This window comes from Esox lucius, chromosome 13, assembly GCF_011004845.1.
Source record: "Esox lucius isolate fEsoLuc1 chromosome 13, fEsoLuc1.pri, whole genome shotgun sequence".
Classification (NCBI taxonomy): Eukaryota; Metazoa; Chordata; class Actinopteri; order Esociformes; family Esocidae; genus Esox; species Esox lucius.
The window spans coordinates 12,594,906-12,618,222 of NC_047581.1; the positions used below are offsets into that span (position 1 = coordinate 12,594,906).

General features: G+C 41.7%; 2 protein-coding genes across 5 annotated transcripts; one reads left to right on the forward strand and one right to left on the reverse strand.

Annotated features, from left to right (window-relative positions):
* The first annotated feature begins 96 nt into the window (after nucleotides 1-96).
* Nucleotides 97-5,450, forward strand: dpp7 (dipeptidyl-peptidase 7). The gene is made up of 13 exons (XM_010876182.3): nucleotides 97-328; nucleotides 812-941; nucleotides 1,034-1,173; nucleotides 1,537-1,700; nucleotides 2,879-3,014; nucleotides 3,361-3,442; nucleotides 3,706-3,872; nucleotides 3,974-4,034; nucleotides 4,274-4,392; nucleotides 4,497-4,653; nucleotides 4,882-4,946; nucleotides 5,043-5,113; nucleotides 5,271-5,450. Exons 1-13 carry the CDS (start codon nucleotides 239-241, stop codon nucleotides 5,365-5,367), a joined length of 1,479 nt encoding a protein of 492 aa, XP_010874484.1. The 5' UTR covers nucleotides 97-238; the 3' UTR covers nucleotides 5,368-5,450.
* man1b1b (mannosidase, alpha, class 1B, member 1b) lies at nucleotides 5,415-19,956 on the reverse strand. 4 transcript variants are annotated; one of them, XM_010876178.5, is made up of 15 exons: nucleotides 19,858-19,882; nucleotides 18,493-18,537; nucleotides 18,149-18,286; nucleotides 14,472-14,580; nucleotides 14,269-14,384; nucleotides 13,997-14,145; nucleotides 13,700-13,812; nucleotides 13,329-13,508; nucleotides 13,091-13,239; nucleotides 12,737-12,925; nucleotides 12,439-12,629; nucleotides 10,113-10,233; nucleotides 9,671-9,865; nucleotides 9,443-9,574; nucleotides 5,415-9,210 (listed from the first exon to the last, which is right to left on the reverse strand). In XM_010876178.5, the coding sequence occupies exons 3-15, from the start codon at nucleotides 18,245-18,247 to the stop codon at nucleotides 9,004-9,006; spliced, it is 1,950 nt and encodes a 649-aa protein (XP_010874480.2). In that variant the 5' UTR covers nucleotides 18,248-18,286; nucleotides 18,493-18,537; nucleotides 19,858-19,882; the 3' UTR covers nucleotides 5,415-9,003. The 4 variants fall into 4 exon arrangements, with proteins under 4 accessions (XP_010874480.2, XP_010874479.2, XP_010874483.2 ...); XM_010876177.4 differs by lacking the exon at nucleotides 19,858-19,882 and adding an exon at nucleotides 19,547-19,703; XM_010876181.5 differs by lacking the exon at nucleotides 18,493-18,537 and having other exon boundaries at nucleotides 19,858-19,956.
* Between the last annotated feature and the right edge of the window lie 3,361 nt (nucleotides 19,957-23,317).

Sequence of the window (23,317 nt, forward strand, 5' to 3'; positions counted from 1 at the left end):
AGGACTTCACTGCTGAATCTGTTGAAAGAACTACAACTCCAATACTGCACAGGGGCAATAGGTTTCCTGTGTTTAGGTAAAAGACATGTGATTCAAGTCATGTGATTCAGACAATTATTTATGGATATGTTTTGCTGATACATTCACTAGCGTAATAATAAACACAACCATCATGCGATTATAGACAATGATTTTTGGTTCGTTTTTTGCAGTGGCTTAAACCAGCAGCATTTTCAAAATGCCAAGCCGGCAGGGATTCGTTTGCGTTATTGCATTGCTCTCCTTCTACTCCGAGACGCAGGGGCTTCCACATAGCAGGCGTTTTCAGGTAACTTTTTTACCCAGACTTTTAGTGTACATTCTTTGCCGGGGTTTAGCCTAGTGTCTTTGGTATCAAATTTATAGCTGATGTCTCGCTATCTTATGCACTGCATTTACATTTTAGTACACGCATCCGGGAGATACTGGAATTATGTCCCCTCTGTCAACAAATGTGAAAGCTAGGCAAAATGTTGACCAGCTTTTTGAATTAACAATGTACAAGACACTTTTCTCGAGCTAACATATAGTCTTAAACACTCGTTCGTTTTACACTCTTTTCGGCTGACATTCGTCTCTATAAATCTCAGTTGCGGTTTAAAAAGGCCATATAGTGTCACTGTGATAAAAAAAAAAGTATGTACGATGTTAATTCAGATCCATAGAGAGGCTGCTTCTTTCTTTGTGTTTTCAGTCATGTTTATGTTCTAAATTGTATTATAGACCGATCATGTTTGTTTCTGTGAACATCTCATGCTTCTATTTTTATTAGGTGAAAAATCATGAACATGGCACTGACCCAAAACCGAAGTTCACTGAGAAATACTTTCCCCAAATACTGGACCACTTCAACTACAACAGCATGGGAAATGGAACCTTTGACCAGCGGTACCTTATCACAGGTCAGCAAAGAACCCATCCTATGTACTTTGTACTGGCTTGTCTTTTCAACATCCATGTCCACTTCTGACTGTTGTCAATCTGTGTCCTTCAGATGAGTACTGGAAGAGAGGCTATGGGCCCATCTTCTTCTACACAGGCAACGAGGGAGACATCTGGGAGTTTGCCCTGAACTCTGGCTTCATCACTGAGTTGGCGGCACAGCAAAGAGCCCTGGTCATATTTGCTGAGCATGTAAGAAGCTGCCATAAAGTCACATGTTCATGTTGAAGCTTGTGACCATGATGGAACTAGGGGAATTACACACCTATTTCACAGAAATAGCTTGTGTTCATATCCACAAAGTGTCTCAGAGTAAGGCTGAGTTTTTGGTACTTTAGTCAGTTAATTAATAAATAAGATTGATCCGCACACCTATTTTGAAATACTTTCAGAACACAAATCCTGCTCTCTAATCGGTTTGTGCCACCTTGTTTTGACATCAAGCTAAATAATGTCCTTGCAAAAGGAAGAAAAACCCTAAAGATAAGCTAGTAGTTGTAACATGATGTGTAATGTTGCCTAGAATTTAGATTTATTACACTTTTGTCCCCTCAGAGATACTATGGCAAATCACTCCCGTTTGGCGAGGATTCCTTCAACATCCCTGAGGTTGGGTTACTGACAGTGGAGCAAGCCCTAGCAGATTATGCTATCATGATCACCGAACTGAAAGGTCAACTCGGTGCCTCTGCATGTCCAGTCATTGTCTTTGGTGGGAGGTAAGAGAGATGTTACAGGCCAACTAAAAGTCTGTTGAAATATTTCAGTATTGGTTTCAGTGAGTGATCTTTTTAATATCTTTAGTTAAATGCAATATCCTTTTCGTGATTGAAAACGATTCGTTCAGAGCTATGTATAAAAAGTGTTGTCATTTGTAAATGGTAAAAAAAAAAAAAAAAAGATGACAATCTTTAACCAACATAATTGTTTGATTTCACATCCAAACTTTTAAAGTGAACACCCAAAAGAATAATAAAAAACATTGCTGTGTGGGCAATGTGTGCTTTTACATGAACAATTCTATCAAATTTCAGTACCGTGTGTCTTTTTATTTTTATTATTCTCTTTTCAGACCCAATTACAGTCATTTCCAATCTGGTACTGCCAGAAACTCAATGACACGGCAACATAAATCCCACAAAATGTAGCAGCAAAACTTGAAAATCTTCTGTAGGTTTAAATGTGTTTAGATCCACTTCAAAGGGCTGTTCCGTATTAGGCAATGTAACAGTTAACATTTAGCAGTTGATTCACGCTATAATAAACTGGACAGAATGTATCAAAATACAAAAGTGGTGTAAGCCTATAGGTATGTGCTACTTTCATCTTTATTTGTTTTAGTGTTTTATGGTGGAATAACGCAAAGAACCGCTTCTAATTTTTTGCTTCTGGATTTTGTGGGGATTATGACTCATACCATAACAGTCAATAAAGGTGATAATGAATTCTTGTAGTACTAATACAGTTGCTCAGAGCAAAACATTTTCCTTAACAATTAATAAACAATAAGTGGTTTCAAACTTCTTAATTATTGTCCTAATAGTGGTAAGTAGGATATGTTTTCTAACTCGTGATTAGAACCAAAATAATGACATCAGAATAATGTTTTCCTCTTTGATTCTACATTGTAATTTACCTCAGTATTTATATGATTTAATATCGTAGTTTTTGCTAAATCTCTGAATGTGTACATTAAATGTGAAATAATAATATATAACATTGGCTCATATTCGGTTATTATAAACTTACCAACCATTGGATTATTGTATGTCAACCTTACTAGATTACATACTCTGTCTCAATATGTTGTCTACCACCAATAGCAGTAAACCAATGCTGGGTATGTGTTAATGTAGTTTGTGATTGAATAATGGAGTTTTTGATTCTTTCTCTCCAGTTACGGAGGGATGCTGTCGGTCTACATGAGACTGAGGTACCCCAACATAGTTGCAGGGGCATTGGCTGCCAGTGCTCCCATCTTGTCCACTGCAGGAATGGGGGAACCCAAACAGTTTTTCCAGGATGTCACATCTGTACGTTCACATTCACAATAGTCTCACATTAGCTGCTCTTTTCTGTCCCCTGGTTGTTGTAATCAAAATGCAATTATTTGTCAGCCTGTTCATTTTAAAACACCAGTGTCAAATTAATTGTTTTTGTAATTAATAAATTGATTGTCCGTAGGTTTTTCGCTTTTCCTAGTACTTCACCGATTCTGGATCAGTAGTTAGTCAGGACATCTTCTCACCTGGTTGTCTACATCTTAACTGGACACCAATTTAAAAGAAAAACCAAAAACCAGCAGACACTAGGCCCTTTGTGGAATCAGTTTGTAAAAGGTGTCTGGTCACATTTCCCAGTGTGTTTTCTTTTGTGTAGGATTTTGAGAACTACGCTCCAGAGTGTGGAGATGCTGTCCGAGGGGCATTCCAACGGCTTCAGGACCTGGCCCGCGTGGAAGGTGAAGTGGGCTTGTGTGGCTGATGCACATCTATGACACTCACTCCTAATCCTGAACGGACTATTGTCATCCAACTAATATGCCTGCTTTTCGTGGGCAAGACTGGTCACAACCACTCAAGGGTGGTTTTGTTAAAAAACGGGGGTTATCGTTTCAGCGCGCATTCACAGTGAACATCACCACAGATGGCGTCACGGCATGAACGCTGTATGATGTTACATTACTGCTTCTGATGATTCCTTTGCGTCTTTCTCCCACTTCAGACTACAGGCGTATCCAGTCAGCGTTCTCCCTGTGCCAGACCCCCTCCTCCGATAAGGACACCCGCCAGCTGAACGGGTTCCTCCGTAACGCCTTTACCCTGATGGCTATGCTGGACTACCCCTATAGCACCCACTTCATGGGCAACATGCCCGCCAACCCAGTCAAGGTACCACTGTCCGGCCGACTGTTGGCATTTGACCCCTGCTGTATGATCCGTCCACGCGGCGGGTCGTTTTCAACCGAGAACTGTGCTGTACATGTGTGCAGGTGGCCTGCGATACCATGTTGGGGGGAGATGATTTGCTGCAGGCCCTCAGAGACACCGCAGGTGAGAGGGTTGTCCGTTTAGTACTCCAGGGGCCTACGTTGTATTCTGTAAAACTGATGCATTTCACGTCAGCGCTCATTAGAGGGCGCTCTTCCTCCACATCCCTCAGCGACCCGGCAAAGCCCGAAATCTCTGTAGAATCGATGCTGCTCTGCAGCAGGTGCTCACATTTGCACATGAATAGGTTCTAGCAGCATCTGTAATTGCGTAACCTGTTGTTGATGCCTAATCCCCCACAGGAATAGTGTACAACTCGACTGGAGATCTGACCTGCTTCGATCTCTACACTCTGTACGTGGAGTGTGCCGACCCGACTGGCTGTGGACTGGGCTTTAACAGTCTGGCCTGGGATTACCAGGTAGAGCGGACAAACCGCTGCCATTCTCCTCATTACAGAAACACGTAACGGTCGCGGAAACGGATCCCACATTCACTGAGTCAGACTGATGTTCTCTCTTTCAGGCCTGCACAGAGATCGAGATGTGCTTTGAGAGCAACAATGTGACTGACATGTTCCCTGTCATGCCCTTCACTGTGAAAAGCCGGGAACAGTACTGCTCCAAGCGCTGGGGGGTGATCCCTAGACTGGGCTGGCTCAAAACCCAGTTCTGGGGTGATGGTAAATTCTGGCTACTCAAATTCTGAATGATTAATAAGTACATAGCCACAGGTTAAAACAACATAACATCAGTATGCGTCTTGGCTCGTTTCAACAGATTTGAAATTCCAATTCATTACACTTGTTTTAAAAATAAATCTCTAGTGCTGGCTAAGTCAACTTGAATTTTCCATAGTAGTTTCTTGACGGATGCTTTGTTCTTTTTTTATTCTTCTTTTCTATGCTCAGCTCTCTCCACGGCAAGCAACATCATATTCTCTAATGGAGATCTGGACCCATGGGCAAATGGAGGGGTAAGAAAGATTAAATTTTTGGGAATGTGAGGGAATTTTAAAATGGTATTAATTAGTGACACAGGTAGTCTGATGTCTAACTTTTTGGTTCTGTAGGTAAGAAAGTCCTTGAGCTCATCGCTGATTGCCATTAACATCTCAGAAGGGGCACACCATTTGGATTTGAGGTGAGGACTTATTTCATGACTGGAAATGACACTTGGGGCTTTACTCTGAAGCTCAGTGCTGTTTCATGATCGTAATTCAAATGTCATTTTTAAGGGAGCTGACACGTGCGGCCTGTGATGACATTGTAACGTTTTATTATCCCACGTTTTCTTTCAGAGGTGCCAATGATGCTGATCCAGCGTCGGTTATAAAGGCGCGTAAGATGGAGTCAGACACCATCGCCCAGTGGGTGAAAATGGAGAGATACGGGTGAAATGCCTTTCAAATGGACTGCAATGACCGACAATTTAAAACAAAAGGTTGTTCAATAAAGCATTTTAATCTTGACATTTTTACAAAATTAAAGCAGGTCCATTGTTTTTATTGTAAACCAAGTGACATTTTGTAACAGAAGAACGTTTACAGACCCAGAACCAGGCCCTGGTCCGTTTGGCTCCCAGCCCTTGGTTCATACCCAAGTTGAAAGAGAATGAAATCAAGACACGGGTAAACTACTTTCCAGCTGAGTCACTGATCTTACACAGTTCCCACTCACAGGCTGTCCTAAAATACATAGTATTGCAAATGATGCAGGCTGATACCTCCCTTGGAATTAAGAGATTCTGATGAATACATTACTTGCAAAAAAATTAAATAACCACAACACACAACCACATATATTCCCTTGAGGTCCCAGTTGAGTGCCAGAGTTGGTTGGGCTTATTTCATATATTACATTGGCTTAAAAAAAAAAAGGTCCTGTACTGACTGACAGCTTAGTGAGAAAAACAGAAGACTTGGTAAAGCCATCCCTACATGTTTTTGGGATTCTGGCATCTGAGAATTTGCACACAAAAAAAATAAAATTAAGAGTATTCCACACATTATGCAAAGGCTTGCAAATGTGACTGCACACCTTCCACATAAAGGCATCACACAACTGACCCGTAGCTGCAGTAGAAAGGCTTAGAATTGCAACCTATTACTGCATATTGTTCAATCAACAAAATCATTACAAAATGTCATAATTTCATCAGCAAAATTAAGCATTTTAAACCTGCAGATATCACTCCCAATCTCCAGAATCCTGGTTGGACTGTTTAACCACATCATGACTATTGACCTTGTTTAGCAGGAAGCTGGCAACTGTTGACCAGGTGCTGTATCAAAGAATCCTTGTTATAAAACATGGCTTAGGGCGATGGCTTATCTGATCATTCCAAACACAATGTAGAGTGAAATTCTCGATTCCAGTTATTCAGACAATAACCAGGATATCTTTGGTTTACAAAAAAGTGTTTTACATTTTGCAACACATTGCGTTTTAAAGGAATTGAAGTGATCTGCAGTATATACCAACTGATCAGAGGTGCGAAAGGGCCACAGGAAGAAGATAGCCCTTGTTTTCATGATATGTATTGTAAGTCTAAGCAGTTGAATGATGGACGTATACCAAAAAAAATGGTTGAAGGACTTGTAAAATCACGTTCCATATCACAATTATGCCATGATTATTTAAAAAAAATACATCTTTGCACAACAGTTATTTACATCAGCCATATGCAGTTATGTAAGGAAGTATGCCCACTGAAACGTTTTGTATGATTACATATTGGGATATGTTGACACTGACGTAAAAGGTAACATAAATGATTACGTGTCATTTTTAGCTGGTGTTGCTACCCTTTAGACAATGTTGGCACAGGGATTAGAGCCAGCGGCTCTTCTGGCTCAACGCTCTTGACCTCTAGGTTACCCTGGGGCCTCCGTTCCATTGTTTGGGTTCACCCTTAATTTAGACTTTCCTTGAAGTGGAATTGTTTTAAGATACTGGTGCTGACCCGTGGTATGCAGCATATCAGGGTTTTATCTCCAAAAATAGCAACCGCCTACTGAACAAATGAATATCTAACTCGGATGTGAAAGTCAGCCAGAAGACCGGTGTCCCTAGTCCCATCAGAGGACACATCCTACTAGTTTTTAGATCACTTCGTTGAAGAATTTTGTTACTTCTGCTTTTCCCAAAACCTGAACTGACAAAACATCGCAAAACAGGGCATTCTGCACACTGGAATACATTAATGCTTTATGCAGGCAGATTCATTAGAGTGAATACCAAACAAACAGTACCAAATAGTGAAGTAGGGATAACAGAATTTGACATCACACCAATTTGCCTGCATGAAAGCAAACCTTAAACACTGCGACTGCCAAGTAATTCTGTGTGTTATTTCAGTAGTTACCTTCTGTCAATATAAGATCAAATATCCAGATGTCCAAATATATCTTCATAGGGTGTAGTTCCTCACAGCACTGCCCATTTCATGAACAAAACAGCAGTTCATGAATGTCAAAATATTTTCAGAATGTTGCTGTTTAGAGCAACACGGAAGGCACACAGAGGGGAGAGCCGGACATTCAAATTGGGAAGAAAACGAAATCCCACACTACACAGAATTTTGAGTTTGGTCTCAATACAAACTCTTAAATAAAATACTTCTAGAAATAGAATAATCTCAGTGAAAATGTACATCAGAACATTCACAATAGCCATTTACAGGAATGATGGTGACTTATGGGAGCTACAATTTAGTTCCACCGCTACAACACTGTGGTATGAACCACAATTATAATGTCTATTCAGATATAGTACATCACAACATGTTACAAATCATTTATATATTAAACTCAATTCTGCTTCATTTCACAAATACATCTATGTATAACTACCCAAATATCTACCCAAGCTTGCACTAGTTGGACACCAAAACACAAAGGAAAGGAAAAATTATAATTAAAAAGAAACATTTAAATAGCAGCTGATTTTGTCAACTTCCATATCTAAAAAAAAAAACCCCAAAAAAACATGAAGTGCTTGCAGTCAGCCACACACAAAAATGTTCACAGTATGCAAGTAAATAAGACTGTCCCCTTAGAACACAATTAGTTTTAAGATGGAAGGAATATGCAATTGTCGTTCCCTAAATCTGTATTGTGTCAATCTAGCACCACGTTCTTTAACAAGCGTGGAGTCCTGTCGCTCATCTAATTTATTTCGTGTTGGTAGGCAAACTAACTTTGCTAAGGACACAGCTTGGCTGGCTCCCATGTTTTAATCTCTTCTTTCAGAGTCTACTGCTGTCAAAGAACAGAATGGCCTCACATCAACAGTGTAATGAGTCTTACGCAGCTATGTCTATGTATATATATTTAGACTGGGTTGGACAGTAGTATTCCAGTTTAGAACATTGCAGAAAATAAGAAACCTGAATTATATTTAGCCAAGTGTGCCTTTTACAGAAAAATCTACTTTGATGTTTTTTTTTTTAATTTTTTTTTTAGAGTCAATGAATTCACAGCCATCCTCAGCACATTTGGAGAACCACCCAGACAAGGCATTTGATTGGTTGGCCGTGCTGCGAGCCATCACTTATTCACACTAGGTTCCCAAACCCATTCCGTTCTTTTTACCTCAGAATATGTTATTCACTTTGCTAGGTGAGAACAGCCAATCAAAAGAACAACGCAAAAAATAGCAAGACTACTATACCTCAATCTCAGCAACAGGCTGCTATTCCCCCATGACTATTACAATCAGTTCTTATTAAAGATCGAGCTCCAGCTTCTTGAAGAGGTGAAGACAGTCCGTCAAGTTGGTAGAAGGTAAACCAAACCAAAGCTGAGTCCATGTGTGGTCCAGCGTTTAAAGCTGCAGCCAAGGCCACCAGAGTTGGCATGGGTTCTAGTCTGTCCTACCTTTACCTCTTATGTCTCAATAAAAACATTAAAACCCTTAAAAAAATATATACAGGAAATCGAGTCAGTTCTATAAAATGGAATAAGAACATATCTTGGTGTTAGCCAAGCCCTGAGCTGTCCTGTATTATATTCTGTTGTGGGGGTGATCCCATCAATCTGCAGCAGGCCAGATGGGCAGAGGGTGGGCCTCGGTGTTGAACACATACTTGTCCAGACTGATTAGCTCCAGGTCGTCAGAAAACAGCAGGTAGAAGTACTTCAGAGTCTCCCCCAGGAAGAAGCTCTCCATCTTGTCCCGGGGACTGGGGTACGCTGGGTCCCGGACATTGTTGATTGACGTGTAGCCACCAGTAGAAACCTGAAACGGATCACCTCAAAATGAGATACATTGCTCCTCCCTCACAAATCACTAAACTTACCTGAATGTGAATCTCATTAACGATGCCTTTTTTAATAGCCTGCTCCCAGATCAGTTGGTGCCGTGAGGCTCATTGTCTATGCTCATTGTCTAACAGATCTAGGACCATGCTAACCCACTGACCTACAGTTTTAACAGTAGTTTAGGTTGGGTAGTGACTAGGCTGACTCACCTTGGTGTACTTGTTAAAGTTCTGGAGGATCTCCCAGCCCCAGTCTCTATACTTCCTGTCTTTAGTGAACCTGTATAGATAGAACAGGCTCTCCACCGTTTCAGGGCGCAGGAGGTTGTGTCTGTCTGCAAGCTAAGATGAGAGGAACACACACCCACAAAATGTTAATACGAAATGTGTGGAAAAAGCAAAAAGATGTGCGCATTAAAAACAAGCAGCAACGCGCACCTTCACGTCTACATCGCGGATGCTGCCCTCATGCATGTTGAAGTGGACAATCTCAGGGCTCAGGCCCGTCTCCATCTGAGCGTACATCTGGTAGCAGGTCTCCATCAGCTGCTTGGCCAGCTCCATGTGGTCGGCTGGCAGGCCGTGGTGGGCCCCTAGAGCCAAGGTCCCCGGGAGAAAACACACCAAGTGATCCTGGCACACAGATGGAGGGGAGTCAGTGGACACACGTCTATGTTACAGAATTAAAACAAAAATGATATAGAAAATCATGAATAGAAATGAATCATTGGGGTTTCACACTTATTATTTAGCTATATTCTATTTTGGGGACAATTGACATTTTCTTTTTACTTTACAATGGAGTTTGTAACATTTGATCTATAGAAAACAGTGGCTCTTTTACCCAGAATCATCTGAAGTTCATAGTTAACATACTAACCATTTTGGGGCTGAATTGACCATGAGACATCTCCCCTACAAAGGTCAGGCCGCTGGGAGATGACTTCTTCAGCAAGTTCTTCTTCACTCCCTCCAGGGCCTGCAGGTAATCCTCCAGCAACCTGAAGGACACATACACTTAGTGGCCAGGATATTCACCACAGAAACACATTACATGGGAGAAATCGCAAAACAATACACAAGAGTTTAAATGTACAGGGCATCTGTTCTTATTGTTTCTAGTCAGGCTACACTTCATGCAAGCTGGAGCCAAAACTTCAAGTTTGCTAAATTCTAATTTGAAAGAGCTTGCTAAATTACTAATCCAGCTTCCTGGAAAGCCCCTCTGGGCTTTTCACAGAAAATATTGTCTTGGGTTTACAGAGAATGCTGCCGCAAACGACATCCAGTCAGCGGCAGTCCTGTGGGAGTAATAACAGATCACTGATAAGTGGTTCTGGGTAAAACGTCATGAAAGCTAACAGGCACGCATCAAACAGCAGTGTTCAGTATGGCATCTCGGAACACCACCACCCACGGCCCCTCTAACGAACAGCCTACTGCAGAAGACGACCACACCATGTTCCACACCCGTCGGCTGGAAACACAAACATACGTATTATCCAGCCAGAATCCCCGACACTGGACGACTGAAGAGCGGAAAACATTGCCAGGTTAAAATCCCAGTCCCTGTTGCGTTATGCTGATGCCTTGCCACGAGCCTGTCAGGATTTGGTGTAAGCAGCTTTAGTCGATGGAGCTATCTGGCATGGTGTCAACAGTATAGGCTGGTGGAATGGGTGTGGAGATTTCCTGGCACACGTCGGTCCGTTGAAACCAATTCAGCAACATCTCAACATTGTTGCACACCAGGTGCATCCCTTGATGACTCCTGTTTAATGCTGGAAGTATCCATGAGATGAAGGGCAAAGGCTGACATTGTCACAAAGCACAGCCTCAGAATGGTTGCAGTTATTTTCACAAGCCTGTAAAGTCCCCAGACTTCAACCCAATGGCATGTTTGGGATTAGATGGAGCTTGCCGTTTGCAGCATAAGTGTTTCAAAAGTACAGCAACTCTGGCGTGCTTTCACGTCTGGGTTCCCGTTCCAATACCTAAAGAATGCTTGCTGTTCGCGGTGGCAGTACTGAACTTGTTTACAGCCACAGATTTACAGCCAAGCACTAAAACATTACCTCCCACAGGCCATGTTTACTGCTCTGTATAAACACACTACTGGGTTCAGTGAAAGGACACGATGCCAATAGCTGTTCAAATACTGAGAAACAGTGAATCCACTGTCAAATCCAACTGATACAGTGCGGAGTAAGGAATTCAAATAATACTATTTCAAAGATACACTTGAAACTGGCCAAAATATCATATCACAATGTTTCAAATGTGACAGTTCCTGAGCCTATGCTGGCAACATAAGTAATAGGTTCTTTATTTACCATTCAATCCAATTTGACTGTTAGGGCAGCATGAAATCGTATTAACTGAACTGTTTGAATCAATCAATTATTAATGGAATCAGAACCGTGTACTGATATACGTACGTCATTCCGGTTAGAATACAGTGGGCATTACTTTAAATGACGATGCCTCCTGATGATGTTTTGATAGAGTAGGAACCAAAGTATTGGATATTGTTTCCCAGGGGACTTAGATGATTGCATATAGAGCATAGGGTCAGAACCCAAAATGTTGCTGGTTCAAACCCTTGATCAAGACACTTAACACTAATTGCTCTTTTAAGTTGTTCTGGACAAGATGACTAAGATGTAAATAAAGTTAAACATATGACATCGCCCAGCCCTTCTTTAAACAGTACAATAACTAAAATGTCATTGAGCATCAGTCTTCAAGCTGTGCTGGATCTGCGAAAGCACCAACTGAAGATACATGTTTTATAAAGCAGTTCAGAAGACCTAGTTGTGCATGAAGTGAAGCAAATATCAGCAGACAGTCATGATTATTTTAGTAATATGCACAGCCTGATCCGGCATAGAGCCAGCCATTCTGCCGCTTCCACAGTTTGTCCAGCACTGCAGGTAACAGAGATAGTGGGCTGAATAACTTGTGTCAGTAATGTCAAGGGAGAGGAAAGCGCCGAGAAGATCAAGGTTTAAGACTGTAAAACATGACAGCAAAGCTAGAGTTTTGACAAATCAGCTGCCTGCCGCCAGTACTTCGTAGGAACCCTAGACAGGATGAGCAGGACTGGAGTGTCTAGGCCTGACTCTGAGAATCAGTGTCACACATGACAGCCATGAAAAAACTGACAGAAACTGCATTTGGAAACAAGCTGCTGAAATCCAACTCACTCTGTCTCCTTTTTGCCTCCTTGGATCCACTGTTTGAGGAGGTATTCGTAGTAGCTGTCTGCCCGAGCGCCCAGAGTGAAAACACCCAGGTGGGTAAACTGGCCCGTGTTGGTGTTGATGAACATGGGGACGAGGCCGTCCTGTTTCCCCTCCAACTTGTGGACTTTCCGCATAATTTCGTCAACTGCCGCCTGATGAGGAGGGACAGAGAGTTAAATGCCATACAAACGGCGGACGTTAAACGTGCCCTGCTAGTAGAACGGTGCTTTGGGTATTTGGTGTATCACTCAGGGTTTACCTGGTAGCGCGAGTCCTGAGTGAGGCGACTCAGCTCCCTAAACTCCAGCTGGATGCTGGTCACCTCGGCAACAGTGCTGTCGGATGTCCATCGCGGGGGGTGGGCCGTACCCTTCCCGATGTTCACGTCCGAGTAGGGGATTTTGGACGGCGTGTTGAAGGCGGGCATTAACCTGGTTCCTATGTCTTTCTGAAAGGCCATTAAAAGAACCACATGTTATTTCATGAATTCATTGACCAGCTGAAGCAGTAGCTGCCTGTGAAAGGGTCTTTGAGAGTCAGTATGAGTGGAGGACGGAGAGCCGGTGACCCAGCAGCAGTAACAGCCGTCAGGCTGTCCTTCCATGCGACTCACAGCCTTGTCCAGGAACAGGGTGTCTCCAGTCAGATGGTATGTACTCAGCAAACCGCCCAGAATTCGGATGGTGCTTTCAAAAAGGTTCACATCCACGTTCTTGTTGAAGGTCAGCTCTGTGGCCACCCAGGTCTTAGCCTCCTCAAACTCTGTTCCCAAAGAGAGGCCAATGACAACTTCAGTGGTAAATCGCTGACACTGCTAGTACCTAAACAAGTTGGATCGTGATCGGAAGTACCTTCCTTGAGGTTGAGGATCCACATGGTGTCCAATGCATCAATTAAGGTTAAGCCCAGGCCAAACCACTCTCCATAGGACTTAGATACAGGCCTCAGCTCATCTTGGCCCCAGGCAAACTCTTTGTAGCCCTTCCATGCATGTCTGAAAGCGGCGCGTACTGCCTCGAGCCTAGTGATGTCTGAAATACACACACACGCCAAAATAACATGCAAGTCTGTTACATAACAGGAATTCCATCTATTTAATGCAATGGCCTAAGCTGCAGTTTTCCCTTTGGGTTTGTAGTTAATAAACTCAACTGCTGGTAAAAGAGCTCTGGAATTTCTTTGGGCTCTGGAAGAGACTTGGGGGCAAAAGAACGTGACAAACCTAGCTCCTTGTTTGAATGATTGCCTTGCTCAACCACTGCCACTTTGTTCTCTGCTTCCTTGGCAGTTCCTCCTTCAGTGGCTTGGTCAGCCTCAATAATGGCCCCACGCCAGCTATAGAACATATATGGGTCAGTCAAGATGAGAACACAGAACATGTAACCATATGGTTGGAATGTAGTTTTAGATTCTGTTCAGCTAGCTGTACAATCCCTAGCCAAATTCAATGAAAGGTGTATGTTTAAGACATGTATTGAACTTCCATCAGTTACCTAGACATTAGAGAGACAAGTCTTACTTAACAAGTGGCTTCTGTCCCTCATCGTCATCCTGTTTCTTGGCTTGTTGCCGATTCTCCTCCATCGGAGTATCTGACACATTGTCTTTCTTTTGGGGTCGATTCTGCAGGCCAGGGGGCCCCCGCTTGTGAGGTGCCCTCTTATGTCTCTAAAGGAGGAGACAAGGTAAAAGGAGGAAATATCTCAGATATACACACACCTCGTTCTTACTACACTGTAAACAGCAGAGAAAGAGCAAGCAAGAGAAAGAGCGGGAATGGAATGTACCAACTTCTGAGGGTGGCTCTGGTATTAGTGGTTGGTTCTGCCTGGCTGGCTCAAGTAGGACCTTTGGGACGACATGTTTCAAATCAGGATCCACATCCTCTTTCGAAAAAACAGTAAGACCTGCGAGGATGCAGAGGGAAGGATGCTAATTCTCTGGTGCCTCACATTTTTATCACCATACAAATTAGATGGTTTTGCTGGTCTTACCTCGGAAATGTTTTGTGACACTGGGGTAAATGGCAATCCCACAAACCAACACGAGAGCCACAGCAAAGAGGATGAGGTTGCGCTGTAATCGGGATAACTGTTTCCATCTCTGTTGACAAATGGGTACAATTTTGGTAAAATAAAATTACAAAGCAGTATGCACAGAAGTGAATATCGTATTTGTTTAGAGAAAAACACCACCCTTAGTTATGACATACCTGGACCACTTGACATGTGCCATTTGTTAATTAAATCAGTTGTTAGATGAGGTGAAAAGATCAGGTTTTATATTTACAAATGCCCAGCTCAAAACAATTCACTTTGCAATGTAGGCTTATTTCTTTTGTTATAAAGTAGTTTTTTCCCCCAAATGAAATGTTAAATTACCAAGGTATGGGTTAAATAAATACATTCCATTAACTTGTGATTTGTCCATATTTAAAAAGGTGACTTGCTCCAATGTGATTCCATTAAACTGAGTGTTCAATAAAAACAACTGGACATAATGACATTGCACCAAAAATACTTGCTCTCCCTTTATTTCTTTTGAAAACCAGACACTATTCCACAGTAAAAATCTTATAGCAAGTCAAGAGGTATTAGTGTTTACATTCATTGAAGGAACCTTGAATTCTTCTCTCTGTCAGAGAATTCAAAAAAGAAAAAGAAACAGCCAGGCCATCTGTCTGAGTTGATGTTGAAGCACACTGCACCAAGACAATAATCCAAAACACACATCTACATCACAATCTCAGAAACACAGACAGTTTGATGTTTTGGAATGGTTCTGAATAGAAGCAAAAGCCAGAATACCTCCACATTGATATACGTGACTAAACAAATGCATGAGGATTTTGGATGTCGTTTGTGAAGTTTAAGGTTACATAGCTAGTTACTGAGTGAAAGTGGCAATTCCTTTGTTTTACACAGGGGCATTTGGTACTTAACTTTATAAAAAAAATTAAGAGTTGTTCGTTCACTCAGGACATCACATTTTAGGTTTTAGCTGAAGATAATGTTCAGTGTCCAAAAAGAATGTTGATCTCCATATTTTGTTTTACAGACTAAATGCATAATTGATTAAGACAAACTGCCAATCCACACACATTGCTCCTTAATGACAAAACAAAAACACCTTGTGCAAATATATTGAAAATAAAAAACTAAAATCTCATGTACAGATGTATTTAAAAAGAAATTATTAGAACTTTGCAGAAGTGCCTTTGGTAGTGGTCTTCCTGGGTTGGTCTCAACCAGCTTTGTATACCTGGATATGAACAGTTTCTCCCATACTACATTGTAGATCTTGGTCATCTTTCCCTCAATCCTGACAAGTCTCCCAGTCCCGGCCGCTAAAAAGCATTCCCATAGCTTTACAATTGATTGTATAAGTATACACCCTCTTCAGTCAATATTTGGTAGAGGCACCTTTGACAGCAATTACAGCCATGAGTCTGTTTGGATAAGTCTAACAGCTATGCACATCTGGACACAGCAACTTCTGTCCATTCTTCTTTGGGTATGAATACTAATGTATTAGATATTTCATTGTTTTGTTTTCAATAAATTGGCACATTTCTAAAAGCGTGATTTCAGAGGTATTGAGTATAGATTGATGGCGAAAACTAAATGGAAAACTATCAGTTAAGTCTAAAACAAAAGGTATGCAGGTATGGAGGAAGCGAAAGAGTATGAATACTTTCTGGAGGCACAAAAAGGACTGGTGATAGAATGAAGTTTATATCAAAACCAATTAAGTTTTATCCAGATGAAGTTTATATCAAACCAAAATAAAAAATACACCACTCAATTGTGATTGTGAATTAATGTTGACTGTTTTGGTGCAAATGAAAGTGACAACAGGTGCACTGGAGAGGCAACAGCAAGACAACCCCCAAAAAGGGAATGGTGGCCACAGATAATTGCGCTCTCCTTATTCTTCCTGACTGATTCTTCTCTAGTTGTGTGATTTGCTAGTGTCCTTGTCACTACTGGTAGAATGAGGCGGTAACTGCAGCCCATTCAGGTTCCACAGGTAGTCCAGCTCCTCCAGGATGGCACATCCATACGTGCCGTCGTAAGAAGGTTTGCTGGGTCTCCCAGTACAGTCTCGAGCATGGAGGAGATACCAGGAGATGGGCCGTTACACAAGGAAAGCAGCAGGACCGGTATCTCCTCCTTTGTGTGAGGAGGAACAGCAGGAGCACTGCCAGAGGCCCACAAAATGACATCCGTGCACCAGGCTACTAGTGTGCATGTTTCTGACCAATCTATCAGAAACAGACACCATGAGGGTGACATGAGGGCCTGACGTCCTCTAGTAGGACCTGTGTTCACAGCCCAGCACCGTGCAGCTCGATTGGCATTCACCAGAAAACACCAGAATTGGCAGGTCCGCCATTGGTGCCCCGTTCTCTTCACAGATGAGAGCAGGTTCACACTGAGCACGTGACAGACATGAAAGAGTCTGGAGATGCCGTGGTGAACGTTATGCTGCCTGCAACATCATCCAGAATGGCCGGTTTGGCCGTGGGTCAGTGATGGTCTGGGGAGGAATATCCTTTGGAGGGTCACACAGACCTCCACGTGCTAGCCAACAGTACTCTGACTGCTGTTAGGTACCGGGATGAAATCCTCAGACCCTTAGTCAGACCTTTCAGTTTCATAATGTTTACATCTCAGGCCCCATTCCAACCTTGGGGAAAGGAACTGAATCTTTTAGCAGACTCTTTGGGCTGAATGTGTCTGACATTGGCGTGCCTCAACCTCAGGATTAAGTTTATTGACAATATCAATACCTTTTGGAACTGTAAAGACTGCTTTAGACCTGATGGGGTTCATCCAAACATCATGGGATGCCGGCTGCTTGGTGCCAACATACGTCACGCTCTTGGAATGCCATGTCCAAACAAGATAAACATGAAGGACAGTACTCATAGGCAGAGTATCCACCCACCCTCTCCTGACCCTCTGACTAAAATCACCCAATGCTTCCAGAAGTTGTCCTTGTCCCAACCCAACGTTTTTACTTTTTAATTTTCCCCCTCGAAGATTTCAGTTTGTTTTTCAATTGAATTGTTCACATTATGTCACATAAAAAGTGTGAAAAAGTTCTGACATGATTTATCCTTGTCTCATTCTTTTACATCCCAAAAACCTGGCATTTTAACAGGGGTGTGTAGACTTTTTATATCCACTGTATCGTTGTAGCACCACAGACTGTCCAGGTGCTCACTGATGCCCTGATCCAGGTCTGGGAGGATATCCCCTAGGACACATAGACTGTATGCTAGGACACCATCCGCAGTCTCATCAGAAGCATGCCCAGATGTTGTCGTGGGAACGCATATAGGCAAATGGGGGCCATACACACAATGGAGTCACATTATGAGTTGCTGTGATTTCAGCTGTTCAACTTGGATTTTCAGTGTGAGTTTGTATCCAGCCCTCAATTGGTTGGTGATTTTCATTTTCATTGACTGTTGTTACATCATTTTGTTCTGAACAATATACACAATGTATAGTAAACATTTTGATACTTAATATATTTCGTTCATCAAGACCTGATGTGTGATTTAAGAGTTCCCTTAATTTCTTTGAGCAGCGTATTTTATGCCCATGCTAATGTTCATTTGCCCTATAGATAAGCATGCTGATTGACTCCCTTCAGTACTCACCCTCAAGCAGGACTGTCTTCTCCATTGTTTGCTGTTGTTATAGTTGCCACTTCCAGGGAGGGTTAAAGACACAAAGTCAGTCCTCGATGATGGGTGCATGTCTCCAGGCTAATCCACAGTGAAGTCATAGACACTGTGCTAAAGGGGAAAGTGACAGGAAATGCGACATAAGCTAGACTCCCTACTGTAGCAGCAGGCCAGTAGGTTCTGCCAGTCCACTTTGTCAGGACATTTTAAACAGTTTTAAAACAGCGCCAATTGACCAAATCTAAGCCCCAAAATTTAAATTAAAATAAATGTAAATGCATCCGTTGCCATCAACCAACGTTTTAAACATGTTTTACCCAGGTAGTGCCACTCCAAAGTTCCTACAGCGCTGCCACCATGGTCTGGAAAGAAATGTAATGACTTCAATACATTTAATTGGCACTGCCCTGGGAAAAACAGATTTTTTAGTAAGTTTATTGATATGAGGGAGGGAGACATTAAATTCACAGGATGGTAAATGGAGTCCTAAGAGATAATTCCTATGCCTTTCTTTGGGGGAACATGTCCTTGCCAGAGCCCAGATAATTTCAATAGGTTTGTTTCTTATCCACCTACGTAACGATGCGCAACTACAGATGTTAACAAGTAAATATTACTAAAAGGAGACAATTCATAACTTAACGTAACAATTATACCAACGTGTCTGTCACATTCACAGAATTACGGGGAAATTGTTACGTTTTCCCCTAAGACCAGGCAGATCGGTGCTATATCATGCCAAATCTTACTGAATTGAATCAGTACACGTATGGGTGACAGAGTACAAAAAAAAATTACGCTAACGGAAAACAAAAAGTATATGTAGTCCCGTTTAAACATTTTACTGTGAACGTAAATTACCGCTACCAAATCCAAATACGTTTTACGTATAAATCTAAATAATTCAAGGTCTTTCTTCGCTATTGAAATACCTTGTTTTTTTTCCCAAAAGGGTTAATTGCGCTTCGAAATGACTTTCCTGTTAACAGCTTGCCAGTTGACCGGAGAATGCCTGAAGGCTAGGCTACTTTCAACGAGCAACAGCTGATAACTACGATGGAAATCCTCGCCGCAAACAAAAACACAATGCATGGTGTGCAACCAACACAATCATTGGTTGACTTGACTATCAATCTGCTAAAAACAGACGTTAAATGTAGAAATTGCCACCAATATCCTGTCAGACATGATATATAGTGCTCTCATTTCAAATATTCTGGATCTTGAGCGAGGGTTGACCGATTTACAGAGCGACTATAGACCGAGGCATTACGGGGCCTACAGCCTAAAACCAAGCACTGACAAGTAAAGTACATTTTTACAAACAAGGAGCACGAGTGACACAGTAAAACGAAGTGTTCGTTTGCATACCTTGAAGAGAAGTATTCTCTACCCCACAGCAGAAATTAAATGTTAGAATCCGCATGCGCTTCAGAGTCAGAAAAGTATAGATCACTGAACATTGCGGAAGCAACAATACACCATTCGTCGATGATACAAGTCCTCACTGAGGATGATACGAGGGAGTTGAGTCGTGGCGCTCCGGACTATGGCCCGTGACGTAACCGGGCAAAAGCGGTGAAAATATTAGCGCCCTTCTCAAATCGAACAGTCTGCGCACCTCGGTGTTCCGAGCATTTTCTAAAATACTTGTTCAGTAATAAAACCAATTCATACTCCACCTTTACTGTAAGCCGAGTTCACCAGTCGGCCAAACCGATTCAAATGGCTCACCCAAGAGACAGCTCTTGCAAATCATTGAGCAAGGCGTCTGTTCATAATTCATTAACCCATATTCATTCAGTGCTTTAAATCCCTGGATGAGACAACATGGCCCGATGTCCCGGGTGGATAAGATTTCACTTAAATGTGTACAGTGCAGAATCCTGCCTCTAAGTGTACAATAAATTAGAGGCAGGATTCTAAACATTAAATAATGACACGATGTGTCTACTTCTTCCATTCCCTAGTTCAGGGTGGTTTAGAGTGGGGGATATAGTATTGTGAGTGTATAAGGAGACTACAAGTAAAAGTCAATACAATCTTATAGACGAAAGTTTAAATGGGGAATAACTCAAGCATGCAGAAACATTGTGTTTTATTTTTTATTTTTTACTTAATCATAAAACATTAACTGCAGATCAGATCAGATCTGGTCATGTATGATTTATTTATGCTAGTAGTAGGCTATAGTAAAAAAAAAAAAAAACGTTCACATGGCTCCTTTAAACCACAGATCATACACTCACCTAAATGATTATTAGGAACACCTGTTCAATTTCTCATTAATGCAATTATCTAATCAACCAATCACATGGCAGTTGCTTCAATGCATTTAGGGGTGTGGTCCTGGTCAAGACAATCTCCTGAACACCAAACTGAATGTCAGAATGGGAAAGAAAGGTGATTTATTTTGAGCGTGGCATGGTTGTTGGTGCCAGACGGGCTGGTCTGAGTATTTCACAATCTGCTCAGTTACTGGGATTTTTACGCACAACCATTTCTAGGGTTTACAAAGAATGGTGTGAAAAGGGAAAAACATCCAGTATGCGGCAGTCCTGTGGGCGAAAATGCCTTGTTGATGCTAGAGGTCAGAAGAGAATGGGCCAACTGATTCAAGCTGATAGAAGAGCAACTTTGACTGAAATAAGCACTCATTACGACCAAGGTATGCAGCAAAGCATTTGTGAAGCCACAACACGCACAACCTTAAGGCGGATGGGCTACAACAGCAGAAGACCCCACCGGGTACCACTCATCTCCACTACAAATAGGAAAAAGAGACTACAATTTGCACGAGCTCACCAAAATTGGACAGTTGAAGACTGGAAGAATGTTGCCTGGTCTGATGAGTCTCGATTTCTGTTGAGACATTCAGATGGCAGAGTCAGAATTTGGCGGAAACAGAATGAGAACATGGATCCATCATGCCTTGTTACCACTGTGCAGGCTGGTGGTGGTGGTGTAATGGTGTGGGGGATGTTTTCTTGGCACACATTAGGCCCCTTAGTGCCAATTGGGCATTGTTTAAATGCCGCAGCCTACCTGAGCATTGTTTCTGACCATGACCATCCCTTTATGACCACCATGTACCCATCCTCTGATGGCTACAGCAGGATAATGCACCATGTCACAAAGCTCGAATCATTTCAAATTGGTTTCTTGAACATGACAATGAGTTCACTGTACTGAAATGGCCCCCACAGTCACCAGATCTCAACCCAATAGAGCATCTTTGGGATGTGGTGGAACGGGAGCTTCCCACAAATGTGCATCCCACAAATCTCCATCAACTGCAAGATGCTATCCTATCAATATGGGCCAACATTTCTAAAGAATGCTTTCAGCACCTTGAATCAATGCCACGTAGAATTAAGGCAGTTCTGAAGGCGAAAGGGGGTCAAACACAGTATTAGTATGGTGTTCCTAATAATCCTTTAGGTGAGTGTATAGTGCTCTTAGCTTTTCATGCAAACAAATGTGGGATTTAACCGCTTTGTTATATTTACCAAGGATTCATGCTTCAGGACCAAAATTTTCCTGACATGCAAACTCCTCCTAGTCGGGGTCAGTAGTGGTTTTAGTGATTTGGGGGTCCTAGGCAAAGATTGGTCGAGGCCCCATCATCAACTTTACAACAGCTTGCACCCCGGCCCAGTCTCACCACGCATCATTATAATCAAAATGAGTGATGTTAGAAGAACGACATTATGGAATTGAATTAATGTCTTCCTAACCCTCTCTGGTGGCCATTTGTGGAGGTCTAGGTCAGGAAAAGTGGTTTCTTATTTGATAGTCAAACCATCATATTCAGTAATAGCCACACCTGCTAAGCTATTTAAGTATATGACACAAGTAGTAGCCGCAGCCGCTAGGCTACTACTGTGATGGACACTCACGCTATTTTCCTCCTTCCTTGTTTTTTCTGCCCCACTCACAAATGAGTGTTTCATATTTAAAAATTGTTTCTGTCCATCTCTTGTGTAGTGTAGCAGGCTCAGGCTGACTGAGTAAATTATCTAATGTCTTTCCGGCTGCTGCGGTGAGAAACAATATGGGACAGATCATTTGAGTAAGAGAGGGGGTTTCAGTCCCAAACAAAATAATATATTACAAGGCAGGATTTAATTTGAGTATCATGTTGAGTAACACGATCAGATCTTAAGACAAAAAAATAAATATAAAGAAACAATTTATTATAAAAAAATGTACATTTGATTTCAGTTTGAATTTTAATGGGCCCTATGCCCGGCTGCCTACCTTGCCTAATGTTTGCAGCCGCCACTGTCCGGGGTACTGGGCCTTGCAAAACGAACTGACCCAGTGAACCCAACGTCACCCGCTTACCTGGGGCATTCCATGGGAATTAATAGAACTCCCTTTTTTGAGACCACGCCTGTCTTTGAAATATTAAAGCTCACTTGATTTTTAACTTTCATGAAACAGACATCATATAGGTAATTTCCATTCTGATCTAGCAAAATCCCACCATTTTCAACTGCTTTAGGTGTCAGTGTAAATAAAATAGCTTATAGTTTCCACTTGTTTGAGTGCAGTTACTCTCACTGTGTCATTAATGCTCTATACATTGATCGTGATAATTCCAATTAATTTATTCATTAATTTCAATACAATAAAATAATAAGTATGTCAGATGCATGTAAAGAAAAAAAATAATCCTGGTTGAATAAAACGCTTTAAGAAAATCAAGAAAATTGCCAGCATAAAGTAAATCACAATATAAAAGCTCCTAAAATCAAACTTTTTTTCAAACATAAACTTCAAAGCCACCCAAGGCGTATTTCAGAAATAAAATAGCTCAACAAATTCAGAATTCCCTGAATATATACGGCTTCTCCAGAGGAGGGAGTCACTGAGTATTTGCTTCCAGAATCTGTGGTTCTAGTTAAAATCGTTATTTTAAATAATTAGTTATAGTTAAGGTTTTCGGTCACAGTTAAATAAAAAATATAAAACCATGTTTTTAACTCAATTAGCGGTTTCCCCATCAAGTAAGAGTTACATGTGGATGGCGGATGAGGTGACTTTTCCTTTCTTACTATATACAGTGGGGAGAACAAGTATTTGATATACTGACGATTTTGCAGGTTTTCCCAATAACAAAGCATGTTGAAGTCTGTA

Coding starts and splice junctions, on each gene's coding strand:
- dpp7 (XM_010876182.3), top strand. CDS start 239: ATGCCAAGCCGGCAGGGATTCGTTTGCGTTATTGCATTGCTCTCCTTC. Junction 3,873..3,973: donor TGCCCGCCAACCCAGTCAAG/GTACCACTGTCC, acceptor ACATGTGTGCAG/GTGGCCTGCGATACCATGTT. Junction 5,114..5,270: donor GCACACCATTTGGATTTGAG/GTGAGGACTTAT, acceptor GTTTTCTTTCAG/AGGTGCCAATGATGCTGATC.
- man1b1b (XM_010876181.5), bottom strand. CDS start 18,247: ATGCACCCATCATCGAGGACTGACTTTGTGTCTTTAACCCTCCCTGGA. Junction 13,509..13,699: donor TCATTCAAACAAGGAGCTAG/GTTTGTCACGTT, acceptor TGTGTATTTCAG/ACATCACTAGGCTCGAGGCA. Junction 10,234..12,438: donor GGAGGCAAAAAGGAGACAGA/GTGAGTTGGATT, acceptor TGTGTCCTTCAG/GTTGCTGGAGGATTACCTGC.